Below are 27987 nucleotides of genomic sequence, written 5' to 3' on the forward strand. Positions count from 1 at the left end.
TATTATAACCAGAATTAAAATACTGCAGATATTTTAAAAAATCCATGAATTCACTTATAACTTAATGCCTTTTACTGTCAAGTCATATACAGTTGTGTACATATATCTAGAAATGAAGGAGCAAGGCTGACACCTGTTGTAGAACATTAGTCATATACAGTATATCACACATAGACATGAAAAAAGTCAATTCCAAATATAATCATGTCTTCAAAATGGAAACATTGTTTACATACAAATGTACATTTTGTTTTCAGCAGACACTAGTAACCTTAGGCTCATAGTGAACACAAATGGACTATTTTCTGCCTCTGCAGTACACAGATCATTTCAGCTGCATCAGTCCTTACACATTAAAATTTTAAAGAGCTGTCCATAAGCGTAATAAAGGTTCAGGATTAAACTGGAATATTAGCCACAACCGTGCTCGAATCGTCTCTTCTGGGCTCAGACTCCTAGGAGAGCAAGGACCAGTCAAGGAATGTCTGTCACCTCTTATCTGGAAGACTTTGAAAGGGACAGTCTGCTCTCATTCTGTGTCCATCAGTACTGCTCCTTTTACAGGCTCCAGGCCTACAGAAGCTGAAGCAGTCAGGTTCATGGCCAACCAGAGCATGTTCATCTTAACTCACCCGCCAGAGCCACCCAGGTGCACTGAGCTACTGCCCTTTTCGTGTCTTCCTTCCTGCTTCTTTTAAAAGTGGAATATTACGTTGCATTAATAATAAATAATTACTCAGCTTTCTACAAGTTTTAAATATTTACATTGCAGATTTGAAAATACAGTATTATCACAAAAGCTTCTAAATGAAGACAGAAATGCTGCAGTAGTCTGTTTCTAGTGTGTGCCCCTCCTACAGTGCACAGTGTGTGTCGGGGGGGGGCAGCAGCACAGGACGGTGAAAGACTAGATACAAGGATGTCACAGAATCCAATGCAGCAAAAACAATGCAGCCCCTTAAATCTAAAAATCACATCCTTTTGTTCATAGTCTACACAATCTATACAGTTTAACAATTAAAGTCCATTTTTGTTTCCATTTGCCCTCAGTTTGTCAGAAGAGCTACAGGAGACCTCATGGTTACCATTGGGTCTTGTTGCAGAATTTGGGTTAATAGTTTTCTGAAGATTTTGTTCAATACAACTGGAATGCAGAAGAGAGATCTCAGCAAGAATCTCTCAGTAACATACAGTTCAAAAACATTACTTTGGATGCACATTGGTGGTGGTGGAGGGGAGTACCAATTACCTGTAAAGCGCTTTGAGTGAAGTGTGCCAAAAAGATAATTATTATTGACACACTACAGACAATAGGTGCTGTAGGCACAAAGTCTAAACTTAAGTGAGAATTATTATTTGATATTCACAAAATAATAAGCTACAGATTGTTACTGATTTATTACATCGTCTGAGCATCCAGAGTGTCATGACCTGTGACTGAGTCCATTACAAGGCAGATACACTGTGTGCTGGGATGGAGAGGGCAGTAAGTGTCTTCTTCCTGGTCTCCCCTTGCCCCTGGACTGGGCCTCGTCCTCACACTACAGTGCTGACCGAGGGGTCGGAGAGGTTCAGCTGGCCCGTGATGTCGGTAGGGTGATACTGCTGAAAGCGAAAACACACAAAAAGAAAAAAGAATCAATTTCTCCAGCACCATTTCCTTACATCCGCATACAAAAAATGGTCATTTTAGATGTAATGAACCAAAGAGTTTTCTACGTGTTTAACCTATTCCCCCTAGGCAGCTGAAATTCCTGAATATTTGCATGCAGCTCTGATTGACAGAGGAGACGATGAGCAGGCACATTTAAACCTGTTCTAGCCTCCATTTTAATCAATAGGGTAAACATGACCATGAGAACACAGCTTTGTTGTGCCAGTTAAAGGATTCCAACAGAGGTACTGTAGTATTACACATCTGTTGACTCAACCATTTTTAGCATTGAGGCCCATTTGACCGCAGGAGACACCATCCAAATTTCCATTGCGTGGCTCATGGCCTGAGGCCCAGTCACTCCCAGAACTGTAGGAGATCAGGTGGACACCTAGAGGCCAATGCCACCAGTCATAGCGGGGTGACTGTCTGTCTGAGGAGAAGTCTTTTGTCAGTATCTCCAGGGGGAAGGGCTAAAGAAAGAACTTTAGTGAAGTATGTAACAGGTTTTTGGGTTCAAAGGTCACAATGTATTGGATTTTAGAGCAGTGAGACTTCAAGAAATACTGTGTTACCTTGAAGAACAAGAGTAACACCAGTATTACTTGTGCGTTAAACATTTATCACTGGCCAGGTGGGTCAGCACTTGTTAAATAGGTTTGTATTTAATATCTAATCTCTTTTAATATCAATAAACGTTTTCAAACAAACCATAGCCATTGATAAGCACTACATCAGCTTACATGTAAACAGTAACTAAATTACTGGTTTTAGAATTTTTAAAGTAAATTTCCCCAAAACCTTTACCATTTTGAAAAATATTTACAATATTCATAAGTACTGATTAAATATGAAACACTTTTCACAAAACATCAAATTGCAGTTGGCTGAAAAATCTTTGCTAATTAATTGTATTTTAATAAATACAAATATATAAAGTTACTTAAGAGGAGCTCCAAGTGATCATGATTTTTTAAAATATTCTTTATGCAGCGACATTGTGGTTGGAAACCTAATAAGACCAGAAACCAAGCTTTGTGAAAAGTGCTCCTGCAAAGCACTAAAGGCACAAAGGGAAGTTTAAAGATTGATTTTTTACAAGCAACACTACCATTTCAGTAGTGTGATTGAACTACAAAACTACATTAAAAGTACACTGAAGAGAATTCATCAGCACAGCAGCAAATGCAACATGCTATAAAGTTCTCCAGTATTTGAAACCAATACAATATTCATGGAGGAGTAATTGTATTTGGCTAACAGAGCAGAAGATGAGCAGAATACTTTTAATACGTGACAGTAAGCAAACGTTTTACAGAGTCCTTCGTCCTGAACATTCCAAACCTTTCCCGAAGGTCCCTCCTGCTGAGAGACAGGTGAAGAGCAAAAGAGAAAGCCTCTACACCTACAGTCATGCTGGCACAGGAAAAAGAAGCATTGTGGCATGTAGTGGGAACACTCAAATCCATTGAAATCCATTTAAAAACACTGATAAAACAATGATACGACTGAAGATGGGTACATTCCAGTAAGGAGATTTTTCAGCTGTTAGTTCTTATAATATCAAAAGTACTAGTTATTGAGTCTGTCCCTGCAGGTCCTCACTGTTATTTCTCCCACAAAGAAGCAAATAATCAAATGAGTGTTCAGGACAGATATATACACCTCCAATGACTGGCATGTTTGTATAAAACCTTGTTTGCTTTTTGGTTGACTACAAGGTCCAGACTGCAATTCAGTCTCTTTCCAGACTCCTCTCTGAAGAGCTTAAGACTGATGGTAGTGGAGGAGGTGATGGCCAACTGTACAGTAAGAACACAGACAGTAGATGCCAGATCTCTTGGTCTGTTCTGCTAAGTCAAATTTAACAAGTACCCATCACAATCAGGCTGGCTGGACTCTAGTCCTGGATGGGTGGCTGAAATGTTTATTTTGTGAACAACAAAGGAAAGAAGAGCCTGTCAGTGGGAGCACCCGGGCATTCAGTATCTGCAGAAAAGTCAGTTCAAACCAAATACAGTACATTACCACCAGCAACTCTGACTGGCAGGTCACCTGTACATTAAGCCTGTAGAGTAACTGTGCAGGACTAGAGAGGAAACTGCAGGAAATCTTTAACTTTTTTAATTAAGATCATTCTTGTCCATCAAGGTAGCCAAGAAAATAACCTATAAAATAGAAAACTTTAGGTTTTAGCAACATGCAAACAAAAGGAATTGCACTGCAGTGCTGCTGTTCTCCTGAGTAGCAACACTACCAGCACCACTAATGTGAGGTGTTGCCTTCCAGTGTCACTGCTCCCCGCCGAGGACTGTGTGTAATTCTCTGTTTTACTGTGCCATTTCTCATTGCCAAGACCTTCACTTGGTCACCCGTCTAAATCTATGAAGAAAAGCTATGTAGAGCCAGACTTCATCTCTCTCACCTCGCTGGGTCCCAGAGTGGATCTGGAAAAGGTCAAGCCAATGATAACTGTTCCTCATCCCAGTGATGTTTGTGTTCTTATGCAAGTCAGTTTTATGCACTTACTCCATACTGAGTAATGAAATAAAATGAGCAGCAGTATGGATAGTATGGCTGTTGAACTCCTTTCAACAAGAATCCCATTAATCTCTTCCCAGATCTTCTCAAACTAGAAACTGATCTCTGGGCCCCTTTCCCAAATCCTGCTGTAACATCACATATGACAAGGATTTGTATCACTCGTTGTTGTTCCATGGATGCTTCAATGTGGAAAAAAGGAAAGGGTTTTCATGATATTCATGCTGGCGATTTCCATGTTTTCAGTTGAAGACAAAATAAAAAATTAGATTATAAGAATTAAACTCTGCCAAGTTCCACCTGCATAGCAAAATGTACCAAATACATATAGTGTCAGCAGGATCTTCCAGTAATGGAAACTTTGCTAGAAAAAAGTGCTCTGGTTAGTTTTACAAGTTGGTCATTACATCTTGTCGGTTTGCCTGGGCCACTGAAAGTTTACAGCGGTGTTGATCAGCTGTGCTATTTGTGCTCACTGGTAAAACTAATATCGGCTTGGAAACACCTCAAAGGAAGAAAAAAATTAAAACGTAACTAATATAAATATTATACATACAAGGTGAGGTGAAATTCAAATTAAATGTTTTTAATGACAAGACAAAGCAGTAAAGGGACAGGAAACGCTTACATACAAAAAAGAAAAAAAACTGAGAATATTAAGTTTTGTGATTGGGGAGAAAGAGCAGCACAGAGAAACTGGAACAGAATCTGGTCTCAACTCCGCTCCCTGCCTAGCGATCGCCCTAACCCTCCCTCCGGTCAAACCTAGTGTTCTCGGCCCACTCTAGGTCCCCTGCAGGCTACTACCCTTGGGCTCGTCCCTGCTGAGCAAACGTCTGGATGGGTTCTAGATGGTGGATTGACAGACATGTGGCCATGACTGCAAGTGCATGTGTGAGGGTGAAGAAACTCTGGAATGGGACGTTCTGTCAGTAAAGATGGGATGGTAAGAGAGAAAGGCAGAGCAGGTAGAGAGTGACTGAAAGAGAGAAAAAGAGAGAGGAACAGGGAGGGTGTAACTTCTTCATCTCCTTACCGTATCTTTGGAGGACCTACGTCTCTTGATGCTGGAGGCCAGGGTGGAACTGATGGACCTAAAAGAGGCTTTCTTTTTGGGGTCGGGCTCTGCTCTACCACTTTTTCTATCCTAAAATAAATATATATGTAGAAGAATTATTGAAATTCTCAGATGGAGAGTGTTTGGTTTCATCTTGCCCTACCTCACAGCTGACGAGTCACTGCCTGCTGATGGAAATCCAGCTCTGGCTGGGCAGCAGTTTGTCCAGTGGAGGGGCCACAGGAAGGGACACAGCACCATGTCATCCCGAGCTCCCCCCCATCAAAGCCAAGGGGCTTCTCCGCTACCTAGACAGTGAGCTTTGCTCGAGCAGTCTTAGATGCTGGGTACATATTTCATGAATCTTTCAAGAAAACAGCTGAAAGCACCAGTGCTGGCACGCTATTCTTTCTTTACAAAGTTTGCAAAACTAAATCAGATAAGACCATGGTGTCCTAACACTGGCAAGACAAGACTTGTGCTGTTCCCCAGGCTTGTACTGCATCCCTGGGGAAGTTGTGTGGTGGACAACCTATGTCAGGGTACCGAGTGTGGCAGTGGAGCGGATGTCAACCCATGCTGTCAACTGGAGCATCTTTAACTTCATAAACCCTCACCCCAAAGGTTTCTACTGTATATCCATCTGGCTTTAACTTGACTTGGTAATCTGAAACTGTAACAAGTAACATTTTCTTAAGAGCATGGGTGGATGCACCCACATTGAGTGAAACTGCTTTAATCATCTTTCACCAGAATGCAGTGTGGTCCCCCCTTCCACGTTGTGTGAAGTAGTACCCATCCCTACTCCTATCCAACCCATTCAGCATGGTGAACCCTTGTCTCTGCCTTATTTACAAAAAGTGTAAGAGCAGGTGTGACTGGATATATTCATAATTAGGTATCCTTACATCCTGTTTCTCTAGAGAGGTAGAGGGCTGCATTGGAAAAAAAGAAAAAAGAAACATTCATCTTCTGTTTTATGTTCATTGTACTTAAAAAATAAATGAATAAATGCTACCTTAATAACAGCAAAGAAAGCACAAAAATGAAATAAAGCCAAGCACCTTCTTCAAATAAATTGACTGGGGAAACCAGAACGATGCAGAAAAATGTGAGAAAAAGCAAAAAAGTAAACTGAAATAAAAACCCTGCATTATACCGAGAGCCAGGTATAACGGAAATTCACCCCACACGTTAGGAGTAAGGCAGTGTGGTGTGAATTTCACCTGAAGGCATGCATCACAGGGAACTCAACAGGAGAAGCAGAATGGATGAAATGAAAGTGATCCAGGCCAGCACGGTCCCAAACGAGGGGTCCTCTGTCAAGAAACTCAATGACCCTGGGGCTCTCGTGCGACCTTTTGACCTGTGACTCTGCTAACCCTTTAATTTCACACTCAGGACCTGAGATAAATACTAAACCTGAAGGTGGTGTTTCAGTAAAAACTTGAACAAGAAATGACAAGAAGAAATGGCCTTCCTTTAGTTAAGACAGTACTTCCCAAAATAATGGTCTAACTTAATTGAACTTTAACAAGCCAGTGAGTGATTCAAATAGCTGTGTCCTGATAAAATCACAAATTCTTCTAAAAAGGAAAACATTGAGTGACTTTGCAAATGATAAGCTTTTTATTTGAATGTTTCAGATTGAGCATGATTGTGTATCGATGCATGTTTCAGTTTACTTATGTGCACTGCTCCAATGCTGTAATGTCAGCAGCACTGCAAGAATGATACAGTCCTATAAATACAGGGGTTGTGCAGTGGGACAGCTTTTGAATGACACAGTATGCAGCCTCCAAGGCAAAGCCTGAGCTCACTGGCAGAAGTGTTATATGGACCCATTAAACCTCTTTCAAGGTGTCCCTGTACGTCTCTAAATGAAACTTGTCATTACCAATCTAAGTGTTGAAACAAAGGCAGTTACTGCAGGCAGCAGAAATTGACTCTACATGCAAAGTTATGGGAACCCTCTGAAATAACACAACAAAGAACCACCATACTTATTCCTTCAATAGCAGGCGTTCATAATGAGTTGTACTTGTCCTTATTTTTCAAAGATATGTGAAAGACTTCTGGTACTCTGTACATCCAGATCAGGTTATTCAATATTGCACCATTTCCAGAGCTCCCTGTGGTGAAATGTGTATGTGTAGGTATATACATATATTTATATATACACAAATACATGTGTATACCCAAGTAAGCCTAACTAAGAAGATATTCAAACAATAGAGAATTATGTTGATAAACTGAAACAGTAGTAAATCCTCTATTTTGAGCTTACCTGTCACTTGGGCTTCCTTGGTTTGATAATTCAACAACAGCTGCCTTATCAATAGCCCACGGCAATATCACGCTCAGAGTATTTACTGCACAGCTCCCAGAGCCACCGAGAGCCACCACGTCTCCTCGTATTTCATGTCCATTTAGCGAATTTCTCACTTGCCTTGCGTTTCCTTGCTCTGGTTTTGACGGATCATACTAAATTATGACAGCTGTAATCTAAACATTCATGTTTTTTGCTAGTAAAGAGGAACAAAAACTTGGAGAGAAAAGATGGCAGAGAGAAAATTCCTTCCGAGATCCGAGAAGTAGACCATTGAACTAACATTTAGCATTCCTGCAGACATTACAATCCATTTCAGCTTACTATACCCCTTGAACATTACTCTTCACCTTAAAGACTGATTTAGGTATTGTCAAAACAAAAGGGCTTTTGCAAAGAATGTTATGAAGCTGATATACATTGACTGAGCTTGTTCAATGTGGTGCCATTTCTGTTGTCTTATAAATGTCAAGATGCATTTATACATTTGTTCAGCTTCATTGTACATTGATACATTACACTCAGGATGGTATCAGCTAATACTATCCTAAAGCAACACTTAGTCTCCCTGTGGGTTTAGCACCAATATAAATACACTTCAAAAACAGTAACAGGATTGCCCTTATCTATTTTAATTTTGGCATTTTAAGATTATTCATAATGAATTTAGACTACCTAACGTTGTCATTAACACCAGGCGTTTGGCACAAAGACACATTACTAGAGAGTCCAAGCGCTTGCAAAGCTCAAGGCTTGTATACCAAGGCTTTAGTCAAATTGAGAAAACCAGTCCTGTACCATAGTGTCAGCGTCTCACTTGGCTGGGACAGCAAACACACAAGACGAGAAGCGCACAGCAGAGCGTAACACCAACACCCCAGCACAACCTCACAGTCAGAGCAACAGCGCGGCACTCAGGAGGAGGAGGATAGAGGGGGAGGGGCTGGAAATCGGGCTCATCCTGAGTATACTCGGAGCCCCTTTGAACCCCACGTAGGAGAGGAACAACAGCTCATCCCGACACAAATGACAGCGTTCTCCCTTCCTAACCAGCTACTGGTAATCACCAGGGACGTGGGGCCAATACGAGGCAAGAATAAGGAAGCCCTTGTACACTGCCGATCTCCAAAGGGGTAGGAGCCAAAACGGTTGTATCTATGGATTTTATCTGTCTGTCGGTTTTTGTTCTACTTACAAGCGACACAAAAACACGCGTATCACTGCTTCATGCCATGAACTGGAATGAATTTTCTTTTTTCGTTATCTGCTAGTTTGCTAGTGGAACTCCAATTCTGACAGATAGGATGACATGCAACGGGATGGTTGTTACGTACTAATCTCGGAGTCCCGGCCCGGCCCAGTACTTCCCTCCCCGGAACCTCCTTATTGTCCTGCAGGGGCACACAAGAGACAGGAGCTGTGTTGGACTGTGTCCTATCGGCGCTGGGGGACTGATGCTACACTCGCTTTTCCAGCAGTGCGCTACAGGGGGAGACCCTGCTGACTGCACGACTGCACTCGAACCACAGCCACTGGGATAGTGAGACCAGACCCCTCTTTCAGCCTTGTGCTCACAACTGTTTATAAGCCTAAATACATACTGTATACAGTATACCTATCTTCATATGGGAGCTTCATCTGTAAGGAGTAAGAATGCTTAACTGCAAGCTTTAAAGATTAGGTTCAAAATCCTTCAGATTTTTAACTGAAATCCACTCCCTACAGTTCACTCGCACCCGTGACTCTGCATCCGTTTAGACAGGAAACTGAAGGTACCCAGCTGCCAGCTCCTGATCCTCCAGCACCGCCGGAGAGCGAGGGCGCTGCCGGGTCACGGAGGCCCTGCCAAGCCACGACTCGGCCTCCTCCACTGGCTCAGGGTTAAAGACATACCTGCAGGTTCTTCCTCCACACGTTGACTGCAGCAAAAGCCAGCTGCATCTGCTTCCTGCGGGCATCCTTGTGGCGCTTGTACGCGATCTCAATAAATATCAAGAATATGCCTGCCACAATGCCCCCAGCCACCAGCATGAAGACTCCTGAAAGTGAAGGGAAAAGCAGACGGTATCAGAGGCACTGGAGAGTGCAGGTAGTTCTATTGGATGTACAGTATGTGTACATTCAGTATGAAATACAGTGAATAACACAGGAGTTAATGCAAAACAAATTGCCGGTATAAAAAACTGTCCCTGAATGCTGCCATACCTGCCATGTTTTCAAAGGTGAGTGTAGCTGGGGCATTACTCCTCGAGTCACACTCCTGGTATCTGACCCATGTCTTGTCCAAGTCTTCCATAAAGCCATTTTCATGAGAACTGCAGAAAAAAAACAGGGAGATGAAAATGACACCAACTTCTGAATGAGAAAGAAATTTTTGCAAGTTCAGGTACACAGACAATTTATCACTACCTCAAATAACGCTCCGGCAAAGAAAGAGAGAACATGAGGTACAGCAGGAGGAAAGAGGCCTGTGGGGATCACAGACCTGAGGATGGCGAGGGAGACATTCTGTTTCCAGGGGCTGTCCTTCCTCATGCCGATGCCAAAGCCGGAGCGGAAGAAGAGCTCTCCAGTTGTGACTAGATCACACTTCTGCGATGCCTCGAACTCAAGCACTGCCGAGTCCCAGATGAAAGCATGCAGCTTGCTGTGAAGGACATTAGGGTGCAGGACAGGTCACGTTTTACCACCGCAAAGAACAGCCGCAAGCCGTGTTTTTCAAGCTAATTAAATACAATCTTGTGAATCTGATGACGACCGACGATGCTTTTTTATTCTGCTGTCATTATTTAACATCAGTAAAAAACACAGACACTAAATAAATCAGGCTCATTAGGGCCATGAAAGAGGTCATCTTCATTTCAGATTGTGGATTTTAAACTCCTCTGTGAGTGGGACATCGGCAGTCTTGAAGGAAGAAGACGGGTATTCTGCAGCTGTTGAACTCGGCCATGTGCTGAGGCAGCGACGACCACTCACTTGTCTCTGACAGCCTGGATGGCCTCGGCCGCACTCTCGTAGTTGTGCTTCTCCATGTGACGGTACATGGTGCTCAGCTCCACCTGCCTGCGGAAGTAGATGTCCACCGAGCTCTGCTTCACCGTGGCGTAGATGAACTTGTCCGAAGGGTTGCGCAGCTAAGAACAGATGAGAATGAAATGGGGGGAGGAAAAGGAACCTGAGAAAAAACAGCAAGATTATCTGGCATTTTCTATGCGTATGCAATGTTTTTACTTCTCCTTGCCACACCATACCTCCATATCTTTTAACATGCATTTAACATAATTTCACTTTGCTTTGCTACAGTTCATGGTGTTTTGACAGTCACACCAATGATTTCATAATGATTATTTCATTATTTCAAAGGGGATCTGACTATCTCCGAAAACCTGATTTTTTAAAACTTAATTCTCCACATTGAGTTAGTTGTTTTACAGACAGGCTAAAACAGAAAATTATAGGAGGCGTAGTTAATGACCTTATTGTTTTTAAATAAAATGGCATTTAAAAGCATTAATATCTGCAAGAATATGTTTTGCAGTCAGAAACCTCCATCTGTTATCAAAAAGCCATTAATTCCCAGCAAGGATCACAGCAACCCAGAGCTCATGACACAAGATGGGACTGTTCCCTGTACCCCAGCCAGAACACCCCGCTGCTGCTCAAAATGTACTGAGATACCAATGAACCTCTCCAGCATGTCTTTGTAAGGTGATAAGAAACTGGAGCACCAGGCAAAACACAGAACATGCAAATGCCCCAGAGAAGCTGCCCCAGTTCAGCCAGGAGGCAGCAGCACACCAAGCTGCCTTGCTACCCAAGTGAGAATCAGTCGTTGTCAGGCTGTGGGGGAGCGGCGCATCACAGTCGGAGGTTGCCCCGGGAGACCACAAACTTTTTCAAAGGGTTTTGTGGTTTTCTGTGGCCTTAAGACATGGTCAGACGTTAACACCACATTCTGCCGGTCATTCATCGTCCACTCGGAGCAGCCTCGCTCCAGCCAGCCCTATGGCTTCAGATGCAGACCCCTGTCTTAGCGGGTCTTCGTTGATCTACAAGTCAATCTCCATACCATCTGCTTCAGCAGCTAGCAGCTACCATTCTTCACTGCTGCTTAACCAGTCGCCCTGGGGTGCTACCTGTCAGCAGCACCTCTCCTTTAGCCATCCTGGAGAGCTAAAGGCCCAAAGTCCATCACTGCTTCAGCCTGCGGCACCAACAACAGCCTCTCGGCTGGGGGCAGAGTTGCAACACAAAACAGATAGCTCCTCGGGTCATCATCCTGCTGTGATCTTAGCACCAAGCTTGCTGCAGCTCCTCCAGCTACTTCTATGCCAGAACCTGCATGTGCTTTCTCCCTGGAACCCTGCATTGGACCTGAACTTCCCCAGTCCAGAGTGCACCTCTTGAGCCCAGCTACCAGGAGACCGCCTCGTCAAAGTGTGTGCAGCCGGCACAGCTCCAGGGACGGACCCCTCATCTGTGCTGGCTCGGCAGGGACAGCGGTGGCCCCCACAATCACCTGCCTTCTGCTGCATGTACTGCGCCGGTCAACGCTAGCTTACAGCCTACCATCACCACTGCCACAGCGAAGCCTGATGAGGATCCACACGCTCTCTCATCACTTTCTCCGGAGAGCTTGACCCCGCCACCACTGGGCCCAAACTCTCCGGTCCTGCACCCGATTCTGACTGCAACACCACCGCCACTGTGCCTTGTGCACTTCTCTTAGCGCCTACATGAAGACGTATGCAGAGCCTTGGAGAATCGGTGTTAATACCAGATTTAAGCAGACCATTTTAACAAAGACTGTAGCTGCAGTATGCAAGGGAAGGGCAGTGGCAGAGGTCTCTGAGCTGGACTCCCCCTGGTGACATTTAACTCATAGGGATACTAGCAGGCACACACACCCGAGGGTCATTGATCCCAGTAATGCGCTCCTCTGGCCGGTCCAACACCAGGAAAGCAGCCAGGTTAGCAGTGTAGGAGGCAACGATGATCATGGCAAAGCCAGCCCACACCATGCCCAGAATGCGCGCCGAGAAACTGCGAGGAGCCCCTGAAAACAGACAGACAGCGTTTAGTGTCTGACAAAATGAAGCCAGTCAGAATCACAGTAACAAAACCAGAAAGCTCAGACCGCGCCATCTGTCAGGACAGCTTACTGAACTCCAAACAGGAAAACGAGGTTCTTATAGAGCAGCATGAAGCACACAGGACACTCTGAACACACTGAACTGTCCGCAGTGCACTTGCACCACGTGCTCCTCCAGTTACTGCTCTTACAATGAAACAATAGAAGGATGACTGAAGAGGAAGAGGAAATACGATGGGGGGGATAAACCAGTGATCATTAGACCAGGCTCATTACCTTCTCCAATGCCCGAGTTCAGCAGCACTCCCCAAGAGAACCACATAGCAGATGACAATGTCAGAGCATCCTCTTCCTCTTCTTCACTGTTCACTTTGAAACGTCCAAATGGGCTAGAAAACAGGATAAAGCTGCCCTTTGACACACAGTGAATATTACAGATACTCAGAAGACACGCCTTCTCTCCTCCACACGTACACCTGCTGTTGTATCTGGCTCAACTCTACACGCCCCACGGCTCACCGGCTCACCTATTCGAGTCTAAGGAGCCTCCCTGGGCAGTGGGCTCTGTCCCACAGCACCCTCATAATTCCTGAGATGCACACAGACAAAAGAGGCAAAAGACGGACCGAAGAGAAACAGAGAAATGAATGAAAGAAAACACATTTCTAAAAGGAAGAGAATGTAGACAAAAAAGACAGGAACCACAGAACAAAATGGCAAAAAGTATTCTTGAAGAAACAGCAGACAAACTGGGACCCCAATCCACATTTCTCACCTGAATCGGTCTAGTAGATAGAGCATGACTGCCACTACATGCACTGACAGCCCCACCAGCAACCACAACGTGCTCTGGAAGGGCTGCATGAAGGAGTCCAAAGTACTGCGTGGGATTTCCTGTAACACAGAGATAAAGCAATGTCACCCAGGGGCTCACAATCCTTGTGCAGGGGCCTGGAGTCACTCAGCAGACTATTACTCTGCTCAGCAAGGACCACAGACACACAGCGGCCATGCTACCTTCTTCACCAGTATGGTCAGCCCCTGGTATTTGAATGGCTTGGAGAACTCAATGTATTGTGCTCGTTCATTGTTGATGGTCAAAGGAGCCACTATCATGTCTGCTAATCCACTGAGGAGCTCTCCCATCATCCCATTCCACTCCTTCTTGTTGCTGTTGTTCACCTGGAGAAGAGGAATAAAGATGCAGATTATTGTCAAATGCAAAAACTTTTAAAAACAGGCATGATGAAAAGCATTTTATAACACAAATGCCAGAACTAAAAAAAAACACTGTCCAATGTCAGAAAGGCTTTAAATATTAAATTAACAATGTCTGATTGACTAACATACACACAATAATTAATCAGTTTTTAAGACAGCAAACCCTAGTGTGACCCACGCTGTTCTGCTGTGAGTGTGTGATTTGTAAACATGCGTTTAATAAGTAATCAAGGTCACAGCTAGTCAGTAAATCCTTCCATTTCCAGTAATGCCAAACTCACCCGCTCCTGTGTTCCAAACTTCCCATCAGCCACCAGGTGGACCTCGTAGGTAAAGTTCATAGTCTTGGCAAGTTTGATGAGCAGGTCAATGCAGAACCCATAACAACACTGCGGCACAATGGGGCGTCCTGTAACCCAAACAGCAGAGGCACCTTTTAATACAAGTCTGCAGATTTTCATTGCCAAAGTGAATGTACACAGAATATTGCGTTTATCTATACGCCATATGTATAGATATACATATATTTAAGAAGAGCTCCTTCATGTAGATTTTCTTGAGAAGTAAATCACAGTGACATCATCAACGTCCCTGTTTTGTTACCTGGGATGGTCTCATTGGGGCCCGTGCAGATCACCTTTTTTATCAAGTCTCCGTTGACTGTGTGCTCTTCCTTGCAGGTTCCGTCATGCATTGTAGGCTTCACATAAACAAAGGGCTCTTGGTGGATAGTAACAATCTAAAAACAAAAACACATAATTTAAAGCCCTTTGTCCTTATGGACTTTCTCTTAATTTTTCTGTTTCGTTTTTCTACTGCAATCAGTATCACAGAGCTGACTCCAGCCACGCACAAACCAAACTTCCCAACATCTCCATTCTGTCCCCCAGGATTAAATGGACAGAGACCGTGTTTCAAAACTGAAGCGGTCTGGCTGATTCTTCCTGTCCTGAACTACTGATTCAAGGTAATAATAATCCTTATACTTAAACAGGAATTTCCTGCACATTCCACTCTAAGCGCTTTACAGGTAATGTGGACTCCCCTCCACCGCCACAAATGTGTAATCCCACCTGGATGATGCAACAGCAGTCAACGTGTGCCAGTACGCTCATCACACACCAGCTGCTAGTTGGTTCAGTTCATGGATGGCGATTATTAGATGGCCCATTACCCTTCAGTCTCACCTTCAGTCTGGTTGACATCTGGTACCCTCGTGGCTTCTCTGTTTCCCCACCTGGCCAGATGATCTTTCTTTGGTTGTTAAGCACAACCTGTGCAGGGCCACCAGAAACAGCAGATCAAACACCCAGGACATGGACAGAAGAGATTGAATAGAAGTAGAGGTGTATCCCCTGTCCATTAGTTTGAAGAGCTACTTTTTCTTTAATTTTAATATTTAAGAATATACAAGTCAAATGACGTCACGGTGGCACCACAGACGCCTTGATCACTGAGCATGGAGAGCTCACCTGTGGCCCAGCCTGAAGATGAGCCATCCGTCTCAGTCTGACTGAGGCTGTCATGAGCTGCTGGCTGGGCCAGGATCCTCACTCATCAACAGCAGCAAGTTGTCTTCACTAAACACTGAGCAAGAGCTGCTGTCCTACAGCTCCCTGTACATGTGGCTACCATTGTAATGGTCCAATTCGACAAGCTCGTCACTGGAGTCTTTCAAAGTCAGATGAAACTAAATAATCTACTAACATTTATCTGTGCACTGTGTATGCCTAACATAGTATTTTTAACTATGTTCTTGTTAAAAACTAACTTGGTTCTTCCTCCCGAGGTGCATTTGCATAGTCTATTCATTTTAATGTTATTTGTTTCCATTTCTACATGACTTGAGATGGAAATGATCATATAAAGAGAAATAAACTGTCACGCTGAGACATAACAGAACATAAGGATGTTGGATCTGCACAACCTGTTGAAAAAGCATTACACTACAGAAATAAGACTTTAGAAATAAGCTTTAGAAAAAAAATAATTCTGTTGGATGAACTGTAAATTACTTACAGATTACGTAACTTTTTGGCCTTATTTCTTGTGAATGGATGTGTGACAGGCAATGCAGTGTGAGTGCTCTCTGGTGCACTACAGTAAACTAACTGACAGTCAGGAGCATTAAAAATATCCCCCTACTTGAGTGCCGTTGTATATGCCCACTTGCACCAGCCTGCTTTTCTGGTAGTTCAGAATGCTGTAGTGGGCAAATTTCCGGTCCCCATCATCGTTAAACTCCACCCGTCCCGTCAGACCATCGGGATACTTGGAGGACATCAGTACTCTGAGAATTCAGATGACAAATCATCACTCTGGCGGCAATAAGAGCTACAGAATTGGCAGACTTTCAAAGCTGACAAAGGTGTCATAACCTTATCATTTCATGCAACGTGGTGTACAGATAACGAAGTTTTGAAAATCTACTATTTTGCTTCTTATCCCAATACAACATTAATTTGAAAGTATTAAATTTTAACTTTTCGACGGTAAGATGAATTCAAACATGAATTTGTTTCACGTAGGAACATGAAAGTTCTCATACTTTGGCGAATATTGCTTATATTCAAGAACATATGCATTCACTGACCCTTTCGTTATAATTATACAACTGAGGTATATGCCAAGAGTAGCTATAATCCAACTTCACTACATCAGGACTTGTAAGAAACACTGAACCGTGGCTCTCTGAGAGTACAATGTATCTGGTTCTGTCTAACAGTAGTAGTAGTTCAGTCCTGACACTGAGTAAAGACCTAAAAAGTAAAGCAGGGTAAAGCTGACTCATTTGTATTTCTCTGAACTGGTGTTCTTTTAGTAGCAAAATTGCCTCATGCAGTATAATTGTCAGATTTTGGATGAAGCAACTACTATCTGAATCAGTGTTTCATATGAATGTCACCACTGGGACTGTGGGAGTGTGCTTATGGACTAGAGAGTGGCTGACAGTCAGCTGGCCATGCTGCAGCTCATACCGTTTGAAGAGTGGTCCCGTTTTCCAGATGTTCGTATTGCCAACGCAGCCCCTTGGTGGCTCCGTGATGTTCTCCTTCTCGAAGAGCTCCAGGATGGACTGAGCCACCACAGCCACTGCGTCGTTGATGTGCGCTGACTCATTCTTCCCGTTGATGAGCTGGAGGCCAATCAGCCCTGCCAACACAGAGACTTTCAGGTTCCAAGAGCTTCTGCCGACTCATCAGACACTATTCCCATGCAAAGGCATTATCCTCTCTTTTTTAAAATAAGCATCTCATTTAGTACTGACTGACTGCATCACACACTTTACCTGCTTACAAGAATCATCTACACACTTTATTTGAGAACATGTTTAGAGTGAGAACTGCTGAAGAGCGGAAGGGATTCTCACCATCAGGGGCTTCACTGAGAGCCTTTCCTGACATCTCCCTCTCTCCCACCAGCCACACGTAGCCGGATCCGGTCATGTTCAGGTGCCGAGCCGCTTTGTACACTGCAGCAGCATCCTCTTCACTTGGAACAAACAAACATTGTCACCAAGACACATCCTGAAACACTGAACCAGGCTCTTTTCCTAAATATCCCCTCCCGCAGTTTCCGTAACAGCCTTCCAGTCAAGAGAGCCAGGCCCCCTCCAAATGACACTCTCACTACCCAAAACCAAACAGGTCCTTTTCCCCTTCAGTGAAAGCTCTTAAAGCTTCAGAATAGATTCTGAAATATAAAAATGGTACAAATAAGGCATTTCATGACACTGGGATTTCATTCCTCTGTCACCATTGTTGATATTGTACAACATCATGTTCAGCTTTTTCTTGCTTCTCATGCAGTACTTCATCAGCAAGCAGGCACAACAGGAAAACATGCGGTGCTCATTATTGCCTCCTGTGGAAGAAGAGACCCCTGTGTACAGCACAATACATTCATCAGCTTAACCCAGGGGTGGATTACCAGTGGAACATCACCTTGGCACGACCAGAAAGTGCATCAAGTATCATTCCAGTGTGGAGAAGAAGGAGAGGAAATGAGACTAACCTAGCAGAGAGGATGATGACACGGGCCTCCAGCTCCTTGGCTTCCTGCAGCAGCGCCGTTAAGTTTGTGTCTTGATTGAACTGAAGGACTTTCTCTGCCTGCGATTGGGGCACAGAATCAGTCAAGTAGGCTACTTACCCACACTGAGAACCATCTGTCTTTAGTTCTTGATTTGTTTTCTTTTTCTTTTTAGTAAAAAAAAAAAAGATTTCCAAGAGAATCTGTTCAACTAAAAAAAAATTCATAGTTTAAGCTTGGAGAAAAAAGTTCTTCATTGGGCATGCAAACTCAGGGTTATCAAGACTCCAAAGAAGGACGTGCATGTTAGAGATAGAGGGGAGAAGAAGATCAATGCAACTGGAAATTAAAGACAGGTGGAGAAGGGAGAGGGGGCATTTTTATCCCAAAAAACATTTGAAAGTAAGAAAATCTGCAAAAAGGGAAGTAGCATCTGGGAAGTGTCTGTCCCACACTACCAGATTTCCACAAAGATATATACTTGCAAACTTTGATTTTGACACATGCATTCCTTACACAAAAATAAGGCCGGACTTTTTATTGAAATAAAAAACTCTCGCAACATAAAACCATTCTCGATTAAAATCATAAAAAGTCTAAACAGAAAAAGACGTGCTACCAGATAAGAATTTCTGGGTCGATTGGTGACTGTGTTTGATTGGTTTCTAGTTGCTACTTTTATAGAATTGGTGGGCGGCGTGCATTGTCCATGCAAATATACCTTGGGTCCTCGCTTGTTGTCATAGGACAGTTGGTCGAGGTTTTCATAGTTCCTGTTTTTATTCTGATGAATAATGTGCACAGAGAAAATATGCAGACACAGAAGAATATTATAAACAGTTGAAAATGGTGTGCAGTAAAGCAATCCAACATCTCTCCACTTTCCTGCTTCAAAATTGGATTCTCTAACGCTGGGGCTTGCAAAAATATCAAAGAGGACAGCTAATTGAGTTTACGGTTGATCTTCTGTATTTTATATAGACAGGCATAGAAAGCTTGCTGCTGTGAAATCTCAAAATAGAGTTTCAGCTTTTCCGCTCAACATCTCAACTTGAATTTGAGTTTGAATATTATTATTAGAATACCTGCATTGATTTTTGGAACCATAAAACTCTTATTTTAACAAACTTTCTTGTGATCTATTTGGGAACACTGGTATTTAAGTTGGCGATTTTAAATGTCAGTTAAAAAAATATGTATTTTTTTAAATGAAAAGAGTTTTGTCTGTGGAACATTGTTTAAGCCTTAAATCAATAGTACGTATCCGCATCATGGTTACGTATTTTAAGAGAATAAAACGTCACAGCAGTTGAATGGTGGCTCTGCTTCAGCGGTCATGGTGGTGGTTCACTTGTGACAATTTTAGTGAGGCGGCTGTTTCTCGCACTCACGGCATATCGCAGGAATAGTGTAATATATCAGCCATTTCCTCCTGTGAATTACACATTAATAGCTGAAGGGTTTTGATTTTTCGGTTTGTCTTTGGATAATAAGCTCTACAGCACCACTCCAGTGTCCCCAGGATTCCATGTCTTTGACTTCAAAGCTGCCCACAGCCCTTCAACAAGGGCTGAACAAAAGCAACCAGTTTGTGGCCAATTAGACGCTTTGCTTTCGGCAGGAAGACTTTGCGCTGGAGCCTAGGGGCTCCTCAGGGTGGAGCGGACTCCGAGCAGACACTCGGCAAACCGAGAGCACGCGATCCCCCTCGATGACCTCCAGCAACACTTTGACCTGTTCACACATTTCAGAGCACTGGAGCAGCTGCAGGGAAGTGCCTTGCGCTGGGGTGGAACCGAGACGCCTGCAGCCAGTGTCCAAGTGTCCAGCCAGGGCTCGGCAGAACTGCACGCCCCCAGCGCCAGTGTGGAATGTGCCCCCGGCTGACATACTGTGAGCAAGCGAGGTGACTGACCACTGTGCGTCAACAAGCACTCGAAGAGCAATACCTAAAGTCTTTATACTTTTGACACACCTGCCAAAAACAATGATTGATTTAAAATAATAGTACACTGCTGATGACTGAGCCACACCGTTTGCTGTAAACACCATGCAACCAGCGATGTCACTGCCCCAAACTGCCAAATGGCGCCACCAACAAAGCCCATGAACTACTATTCTTATTTAATAAGCTTACTCTTGACTTTGTGGAAAAAAAACTGTTAATAGGAAACACACTAGAACGCTTTCAGTTTGACAGTTATGAATTCTGGAAGGTGATATTCTAAAAGCGTCACAAAAATCCAGGCTTACTGTGCACATGAGATGGACTGTTAGAAAAACAACAACTTCCAAAAACGTCCAGTACGTCCAGTACAGCACCGGCACAGAACGAATCAAAAGTCCTCCACCAGAGTGTCACTGCTGACCAGACCCAACTGTCTACAGCACGAGCGCAGCGCAATGTTGTGATTCCCGCGTGCTGGCCGTGTCCAGCTGCAGAGGCCCGGCCCGGCCCGGCCCGGCGGAGCCCACACGACACCCAGGAGAGCCCACTTCCTTAGCAAGCCGGAGGCAGCTCCCTCGGGTTTGCTGTGATTGCAGGACGGATAAGACAGGAGGGAGGAGGGAGGACTGCGACAGCAGGTTTACTTCTGAAGCAAAATCACTTACGTGCCAAACAACCAATCTGTCTTCTTGCCAAAGACTTTGAGCTGCTTTTACTCATTTTCATTTACTGGCATTTTCTAACATATAATACAAATTCCACTGCAACATATCAAGGATATTTTTAAATTGCCAATAATCTTTTATTCTATGTTCTCTGACTTTAGATATTGAAAATACAGATTATTTTTTATCTCATTCCTTACTGGGTGGCCACATCGTTACTTAGCAACAGCTACCCCAGCTGTGCCCAACAGGGTGGGGGGTCACACTGCTGCCTTGCTCCAACAGACGCCCCCTACTGGGGTCCTCAGCATGTCTTCAGCACTTACTTCAACAGGACATTCATCATCACATTCTGTCATTTCTTTTTCTCCAGATAAGAATTCATACTGACTTTTTTCTCTGGTGATATATGCAGGTGAAAACCAACCCCTTTTTTCATTAAATATCAAGAATGCAAGTCCTTTGCAGTCTATTTATTCAAATTCTTTTACATCGACTCCCCCTTGTGAGCAGAACCTGCATTTGCAGCCAAAGGCTGTTCCAGATTTGCACTGACACAGTACCGACGAATGACGTCATTTGTTAAACATCAGACCAGACCTGACATTCGACAGCAAGTGGATTATTGCATTGTTAGACCTGGCCAAGTTCTACCCATAAATACTTACAATCATTAACAGATTGATACACTTATTACAGACTTATTTCAGCAAACAACTACAGTTTTTAATTCAAGTACGATTAAAGGTTTGTCTCACAACACAATCAAGCAGCATCTCCTACAAAACCAACAGCTGGAAAGCAGAACTCAGCCCTGAAACAGCACCTGGAGGCCTGGCAATACGTCATTCAAGAGCTGAGCCCTCATCTACAGCAGAGCCAATCTGCAGTGTCACCTTCAGCTTAATTAGCACAACCCCAGTAAAGCAGAGTAGCATCTTATAAGGACATCTTAAGGCAAAGTGTAATAAACTATTTCTTGAAAATAAAGTACAGCCTTGAAACACAAAAACTTCTCTTCACTTAAAATCCGTAGGAATCGTTTGCATTGCTTTGTTTTATCAATTAATTAAATATCTGCATACAAAGTAAATCCAGCAATTTATGTATTTGACTTGATTGATTTTTTGCAGAGCCCCAGGTTACATCCTTGATTTTGCTCCTGTTGTGGATTCACACGAAGGAGAATTTGACTATGCGCAAAGCACGTGAGATGAGTAAGTACAAGGTTTTGTCAGATAACCAGTCAAGACGCTGTTGATGCTTCTAGCATAAAATGTTAGCCAATGTTACAATGGAAAGAAATGTGTTTACATAACAAAACTCTACATACATAGAACACCTCTGAGATATTTAACACGAGTACCTTACACACACACACGCGCGCGCGCGCAGACACGGGTGAAGGGCGCGGTGTCTCACCTTGGTCTCCTTCTCTTCCAGCAGGGTCTCCAGCCTCTTCTGCGCTGCCCGGCCCTCGTGGTCGTCGCTCACAATCAGGATAATATGATTCCAGCGGAATTCCCGCATCATGTCGAACCAGACATGTGCCTGGTGAGAGTAGGGGGGCACCGTGCGCAGGAACGACAGGTGTATACTCTGAGGGGGGAAGGACAGCATCAATGTACAACAACACAGTTACCGTGTTACTGTGCTCACCGGCCCTGCGTCTCTTTAACGGCTGCGTGCCTGGGGGATACAGCACTGTGCTGGAACAGCAAGAGAACATCAGTAAAGGCTATGGTGACGAAGCACAGGAAAACTCTTAGGAAGGATTTACTCATAACAACTTTATGAAATCCTGAATAGACACCAAGCTCAAAGCACTTTGGATTGGAACAAAAACACAGGTTGAATTTAATAAGGCATGAAAATATGGCGATTGCATCAAAACCCCTTCCAGTGGAGGACGCTGTGCCAGGTGTGCTGGTCTCACCTTGTCAGAGTAGATGGACATGCGGGTGGTCAGTCCCACCACAGGGATGCGGTAGAAGCCAGCAGTATAGGACACTGGAGTGGGAGTCAGGTGGTCATTAGACTGTGGTGGGTGGCTCACGAGGATAGCATACACCTGTCCGAAAAACAAGAGAGTTAAAAGATGCACCAGATCTTCTGCTCAATCAGACTGGACCATGGGAACAGAAACCCTCTATCTCAAGCAGTAACCCAGGCCCAGTGCACAGCAGAGGTCGGGCTCAGCTTCAACAAGAAGGGTAACAAAGAGAATGGCATTAGTTTACGATGCGGCCAGCAGGAACACAACAACAGCGCCTCCTCGTTCTGGTTATCATGAAGAACTAGCAGAGCTGAGCAGCTGCAGCTTATTTTGGAAGTTCTGCTCTTCTTACATGCCAGAGCCAGCACAGCTTTCTGGGGTCCCTCCACATCACGAGGGGCGCAGACACGACTATTATCAGCTCCCACCCCACCTTACTTTACTATTTAGAACAATTACATTCATGAATTATATAACTAGAAAACATATTAACCAGCTCAGGAGAGCACATAATAAGTTACAAACAAGAAGCACACATTTTACAAGGAATATGTAAAATATTCCTTGTACCTCAACTGTCAATGTTGAGGTATTTCAACATTGACAGTAATAAAGAGAACCATTAATAATAAAAAACGATCAGCAGAATCTGTAACTTCAAAATTAGAGGAAAACGGAATAAAAATTACTGCATTGAAACCTTTGTATAAAATATTGTAGAAACAAATATGTAATTAAAGACGAATTAGGTGCACTCAATAACAAGGGAGTTGAGATCAGTAAAGCTGAGCAGATGGGAAACTTGACAAAACAACATTCTGCACATGGCCAGTCCGCTGAGCCCGCTTTGTGCCAGGGGGGACATCAGGCGTGTTTGAATCGGCTTGAGCTCCGAGCAGCTCCTCTCTGGTCCGCCTGCTGTCACCGGGAGTGGCTGCAGTGCGAGGGCTACCGGCTGGGTTCACAACACCCCCAATGAATGTGATACAGGAGAAAGCGCGTTTTAATACTAGTCTTTTCTACTAAACTTTTTGCTTTCACGCTTCTGTTTGGCCGGGCCGCGCTGATGACCCGCACGGCGTGCGTACAACTGCGGGAAACGTGTAGTTAAACAGTTCAACACCTCCAGTAGGCTACGCGTCTACCTTGAAAGTGTGCATTGCCTGCCATTCGCTGGTTATATGGACCTGACGGGCTCAAAACAAAAAGAAATACAAAAGCGTTATTACACTGAATTCGTGTGGCGTACCTCTGCTTGGAGATCGCTTGTCCCGCACTTCTTTTCCGAGCTTCAGAAACGTTACGTACTCGATTAATATTGGTCATTTTTTGACCGGGTTTCCATTAGGACAATCCAAAGCAGAAAGAGAAGGAGTTTCGCTCACATTTGAACATGAAGATTAAAAACGGTGTGTTGCACACTGAGGAGACCCTGGGCATTCACCTAGCTCGACTATGCCCTCGGCCGGGCCGGATTTCAGTTTTTGGACCCCGGTGTATAATACGGATAGGGAGACCAGTTCCCCTCCACTCCGCAAGAGGGCGCCCTGGTTCGGGCTAGATGGCGTTCGATGCTACTCCAGGTTTTGCTTCTGCCTCGACGGTGGGTGTGGTTTTACCTCTGCAGGCAGGTGAGTATGATTAGCCACAGTTAACAAATGTAAAAAAATCTAATATATATGTCCTTTACTCTTTATGTTTTCCTTTTCGAGCTTGCTGTTGTGATGGATAATACGAATCTTATAACAAGCAAGTGCACGGCTTCTTTTTTTACAGCCCAAACCCTGCAGGCTTTGAGACGGTGCTCCATCTCACAGTGAAGTAAAGCAGATTCTGAAGTCACAACTAATCAGTTTTATTCAGCAGGACAAGGAATTGTTGACACCTTATATTTTACTCATCAGGGTGGTATGCTTTGAAATCTGAGCCACGATGGTTTCACTATTGCAACAGCCATGCCTGTTGCTGATATAGATGTGCTGACAAGAAGAATTAATAAAGTGACACGTTTGGAGGGGAGTAGAAACATACCCATTGGGTCGGATCGTTTAGAACCTGATCAAACAGATTAAGGAAGTGCCTGGCGTGACTTGTCTTTAAGATAAGTGATTCTATTCCTTTTCAAACATTCATGAAGCTAAAAGTCTGAAATACAGATCCGTCTGGATTAACTATGGTCTTGAAACGCAAGAGAAACAGTTTCACTTGGATTGTTATAGAATTGTTTCTACATAAAGAAGTAAAAACTGAGTGAACAGAATGGACTCATAAACATGTCTGCGAGGTGACACGGTGTGCGCGCGAACTGGCAGCGCTGGACTCGCCCTCTGCTCAGAGACCCGAGGAGCTCACACTGCACCAGCTGCACGCCCTAGTGCACAGCCAGGGGAGACGCGTGAAACGTGCAGAGCATTATGACCACAGATGTATTGTGCACCATACGTTTCATAAAATTGTCCCCTTGTCCTGCCCATGACGTGTGGAAAGTCTGACGGTATTAATATCAGCTTTGTTCCCTCTTCAAATAGGATCTCACTACTGCATGTCTGAGATGCCTTTAGTCTAAGTGATTTCCCTGGTCAAAGATTGGAATTATTTTCACTCTTAATAGGTTATGAATAAGTAGCACATTGTTTGGCTATGCTGTTTGTGGGATTTATATCCTTTTATATCTCTTTGCTGTTGTCTTCCACCACTTTGTTTAACTACAGCCCGTGTTCTGCTCTTGAGTCGGCGGTGACGCGTCATGTGACCAGTCGAGCCCGTGGATCCGACTCCGCGGAACCTCCTTCCTCGGAGATCACGCGTGTTGCCTCCTGTCCGCTGAGGCTCTTGAGTGGGTGCGTGCTCCACGAACTGCGATTTAAATACTGCCTCACGCAGTGCGGTAGTAATATATACAGCTCATTACAAATCACATTTCAAAGTTGAAAGAATTATACGTGATGACTCTAGTGTAATGGTTTTAATTCATCCTTATTTTATTCTAAATACTGCTCTTCACTGTCAAACAAAATAGTGCTCTCTGTGTATTCTGGAAATCATGTAGAAAAATCGTCCATATTCTACCTCTAATCTTTGTATCATGCTTTGTAATCTATAGAATGCCACTCTGCAAACACACCACACACATCCCAGTCTCCAGTCCTAATGTAAGAATTGTTTCCTCCGAAAGAGGATCGACTAGTGTTTAACGACATGATGGCGTCTCTGGTTATTCCGTTTTCCAGTTCAGTTCGGTTAGTGAACGATTCATGTTAATGAATCGTAGCCTGAAAATATGCAATACGGAAAGTATTGCACCAAAATTAATATCCTAACGTCTTGTCTGTTTAAGTAAATATTCAGAATGTTACCAGTGTGATTCTGGGGAAATGTATCAAATGTGTCATGTATCAAATTATTATTTTGATTATGTAGTTTGTGAATAACCAGCTTTAGGAATTGTAGCAGAAAAATAATGCAAGGAGTATTGATATGAGCAAAAATCGTCGTCGTCGTGATCAGCCTGATGGAATCAAAATTAATTACTACTCTTCAAATAATGAAGAAAACATTAAGCAGTAATGTTATCGTTAATGAAAGGTTTTCATATGGATTGTAATGGATTGTTTCTGATATAAGCTCACTTTGTATGCGCATGTAGATCTGCGTGTCTTCAATAAGGAATTAATTGGGTCATCCATGATGGCTTGCATATCTGACTGTTCCACACTGGTGTCGGAGGGACTCTTAAATATCTGAATCGTTATGATTCCAGTGAAAATAAAATAAAGAAAATAGCGTTTTAATTTAAGCGATTTAGTTTTGCGTTACCGAGTTCGCAGATTTCAACCAGATGCTGCTCCCAGCTCAGCGGGTGACAATCAGGAGAATCAGACCGCCCGAACACCCCGAACTCCGACCGATTCGAGCTCTGATGGACCAACAAAGCGCCGATGTTGCGGTGACATATCGTGTGTGAATTACATTCGTCAGGGAAGAAACGAATCTCGTCGTGTTTACCTGGCTGGAGATGAGGTCTTCGCATACAGACAGAGCCATCTGAATGGCGTTCGGCTTGTGGGTGACGGAGATGGCATTCATCTTGAACTTCTCTTTCCCGTACAGTTGATTAGCTTGAGTCACTGCGTCTTTGAAGACCTGCTCGTACCTCTTCTGGCTCAGGACAGCCCCGATATTCACCATTTTGGGTTCGCAGCCGCCCCTGGCGCAGGAGCAGGAGAAGAAAACCGCCAACAGAAACAAGCGCATCGTGTGAAAGACTGAACTACTATGCGGACACGACGAGAGTAACTCTGAGCTGTCGGTCGGTCTGTCTCCACGGCTGCGCTGGCTATCCTGTGCTCTGTGAGCCTGTTCAGCTCAGGGATTTGCTGTCACTGGAAAAAATCATTTTCAATATGCTCTGCAAAGGAATGTGCTCTGTCCTCGCCTGCATGTGGAACATGAATAGATCTGTATGAAACCTTTCCCCTTTTTCTTTTAATTTGCCGAAATATCACGTATCCTTGTTTTTATTTTACTGGACTAGATCCGCTATTAGAGGCAACTGTTGAGAAAGGTCTGTGGAATTGGCTCGATCTTCCAGCCTTTGTCCTGGATGCTGTAGATGCCTTTGCCATGCATGTATAAATGTAACCTGTCCGTTCCTCCCTGTGCCCCAGTTCGGGTTGTTGGTTGGGTTCGGACGCTCAGGGTGAGTGAGCTGCTTGCAGCAATCTCGCGCCGAGCTCTGTCCCTGGTACTGACGGCCGTGCACGAGCACAGGCGCGCTCCCGCGGCTCCGCTCAGTGCGCAGTTCTAGGTCGGATGGCCGGTCTATGATGTTCAGTACAGGGACCAAACCTATTTTTAGTCGGCCTGAGGATCGCAACATAAAATAAAATAACTTTATTTTAATTAATAATTTTACGTGTAAAATGTTCTGTTTAAAAATGGAACACAAGGAGCAAACTGTGCTTCTCTTACGCCAGTGTCATCATACGCTGTATTTAGACTTTATTACTGCCATGCGCTTTTAAAACATATTTTAATTCCCCTGTCGTTCACATTAATTTGACATATTTCGTGAGTCACATTGTTATTCTGACCACTGTCCGAGAGGCTCTTCCTTCCCTGTTGACCACTGCTCGCCCTGACCTGGAGCAACGGCTGTAAATTGAATATTTTAAATAACCAAGTATGAATTAAATTGACGTTTATGTGTACAGTATATAAAACTCCTATATTCTCCAGTTTCTCCATTCTGTAGCGTGAGTCTCTCTTTTGTTTTGTTTTTTTGCATTTCATCTGGGTTATTACATAAGTGTGTCAGCAGTGGATTGAACTGCTCAAACGTGAGAAACAGCAGATGTGTTCTATACACGATTGCAAGAGGATTTCCGTTTATAAATGTGTAAAGTAATGAATAAATATATAAATCTGATTTACTGCTGTGAGTTTTAGT

The 27987-nt window shown here is 43.7% G+C and overlaps 1 protein-coding gene and 1 long non-coding RNA gene across 16 annotated transcripts; one reads left to right on the top strand and one right to left on the bottom strand.

Annotated features, from left to right (window-relative positions):
• Positions 1-54: 54 nt before the first annotated feature.
• Positions 55-27772, bottom strand: grin1a (glutamate receptor, ionotropic, N-methyl D-aspartate 1a). Of its 15 annotated transcripts, none has more exons than XM_015366759.2 (23): positions 26544-27772; positions 22479-22613; positions 21965-22141; positions 18651-18713; positions 17912-18009; positions 17268-17389; positions 16876-17050; positions 16043-16187; positions 15085-15171; positions 14501-14636; positions 14179-14306; positions 13694-13858; positions 13452-13570; positions 12953-13065; positions 12492-12640; positions 10561-10718; positions 10067-10228; positions 9787-9896; positions 9475-9620; positions 8916-8972; positions 6161-6187; positions 5232-5342; positions 55-1602 (listed from the first exon to the last, which is right to left on the bottom strand). In XM_015366759.2, the coding sequence occupies exons 1-23, from the start codon at positions 26790-26792 to the stop codon at positions 1537-1539; spliced, it is 2898 nt and encodes a 965-aa protein (XP_015222245.1). In that variant the 5' UTR covers positions 26793-27772; the 3' UTR covers positions 55-1536. The 15 variants fall into 15 exon arrangements, with proteins under 15 accessions (XP_015222245.1, XP_069039266.1, XP_069039265.1 ...); XM_069183165.1 differs by having other exon boundaries at positions 14179-14305; positions 14488-14636; XM_069183164.1 differs by having other exon boundaries at positions 55-1605; positions 14179-14305; positions 14488-14636.
• Positions 23909-27974, top strand: LOC138224940 (uncharacterized). Its single transcript, XR_011183443.1, has 2 exons — positions 23909-24169; positions 25250-27974. It is a non-coding gene; the product is annotated as an uncharacterized lncRNA (long non-coding RNA).
• Positions 27975-27987: the final 13 nt, after the last annotated feature.

This window comes from Lepisosteus oculatus, chromosome 24, assembly GCF_040954835.1.
Source record: "Lepisosteus oculatus isolate fLepOcu1 chromosome 24, fLepOcu1.hap2, whole genome shotgun sequence".
Lineage (NCBI taxonomy): Eukaryota > Metazoa > Chordata > Actinopteri > Semionotiformes > Lepisosteidae > Lepisosteus > Lepisosteus oculatus.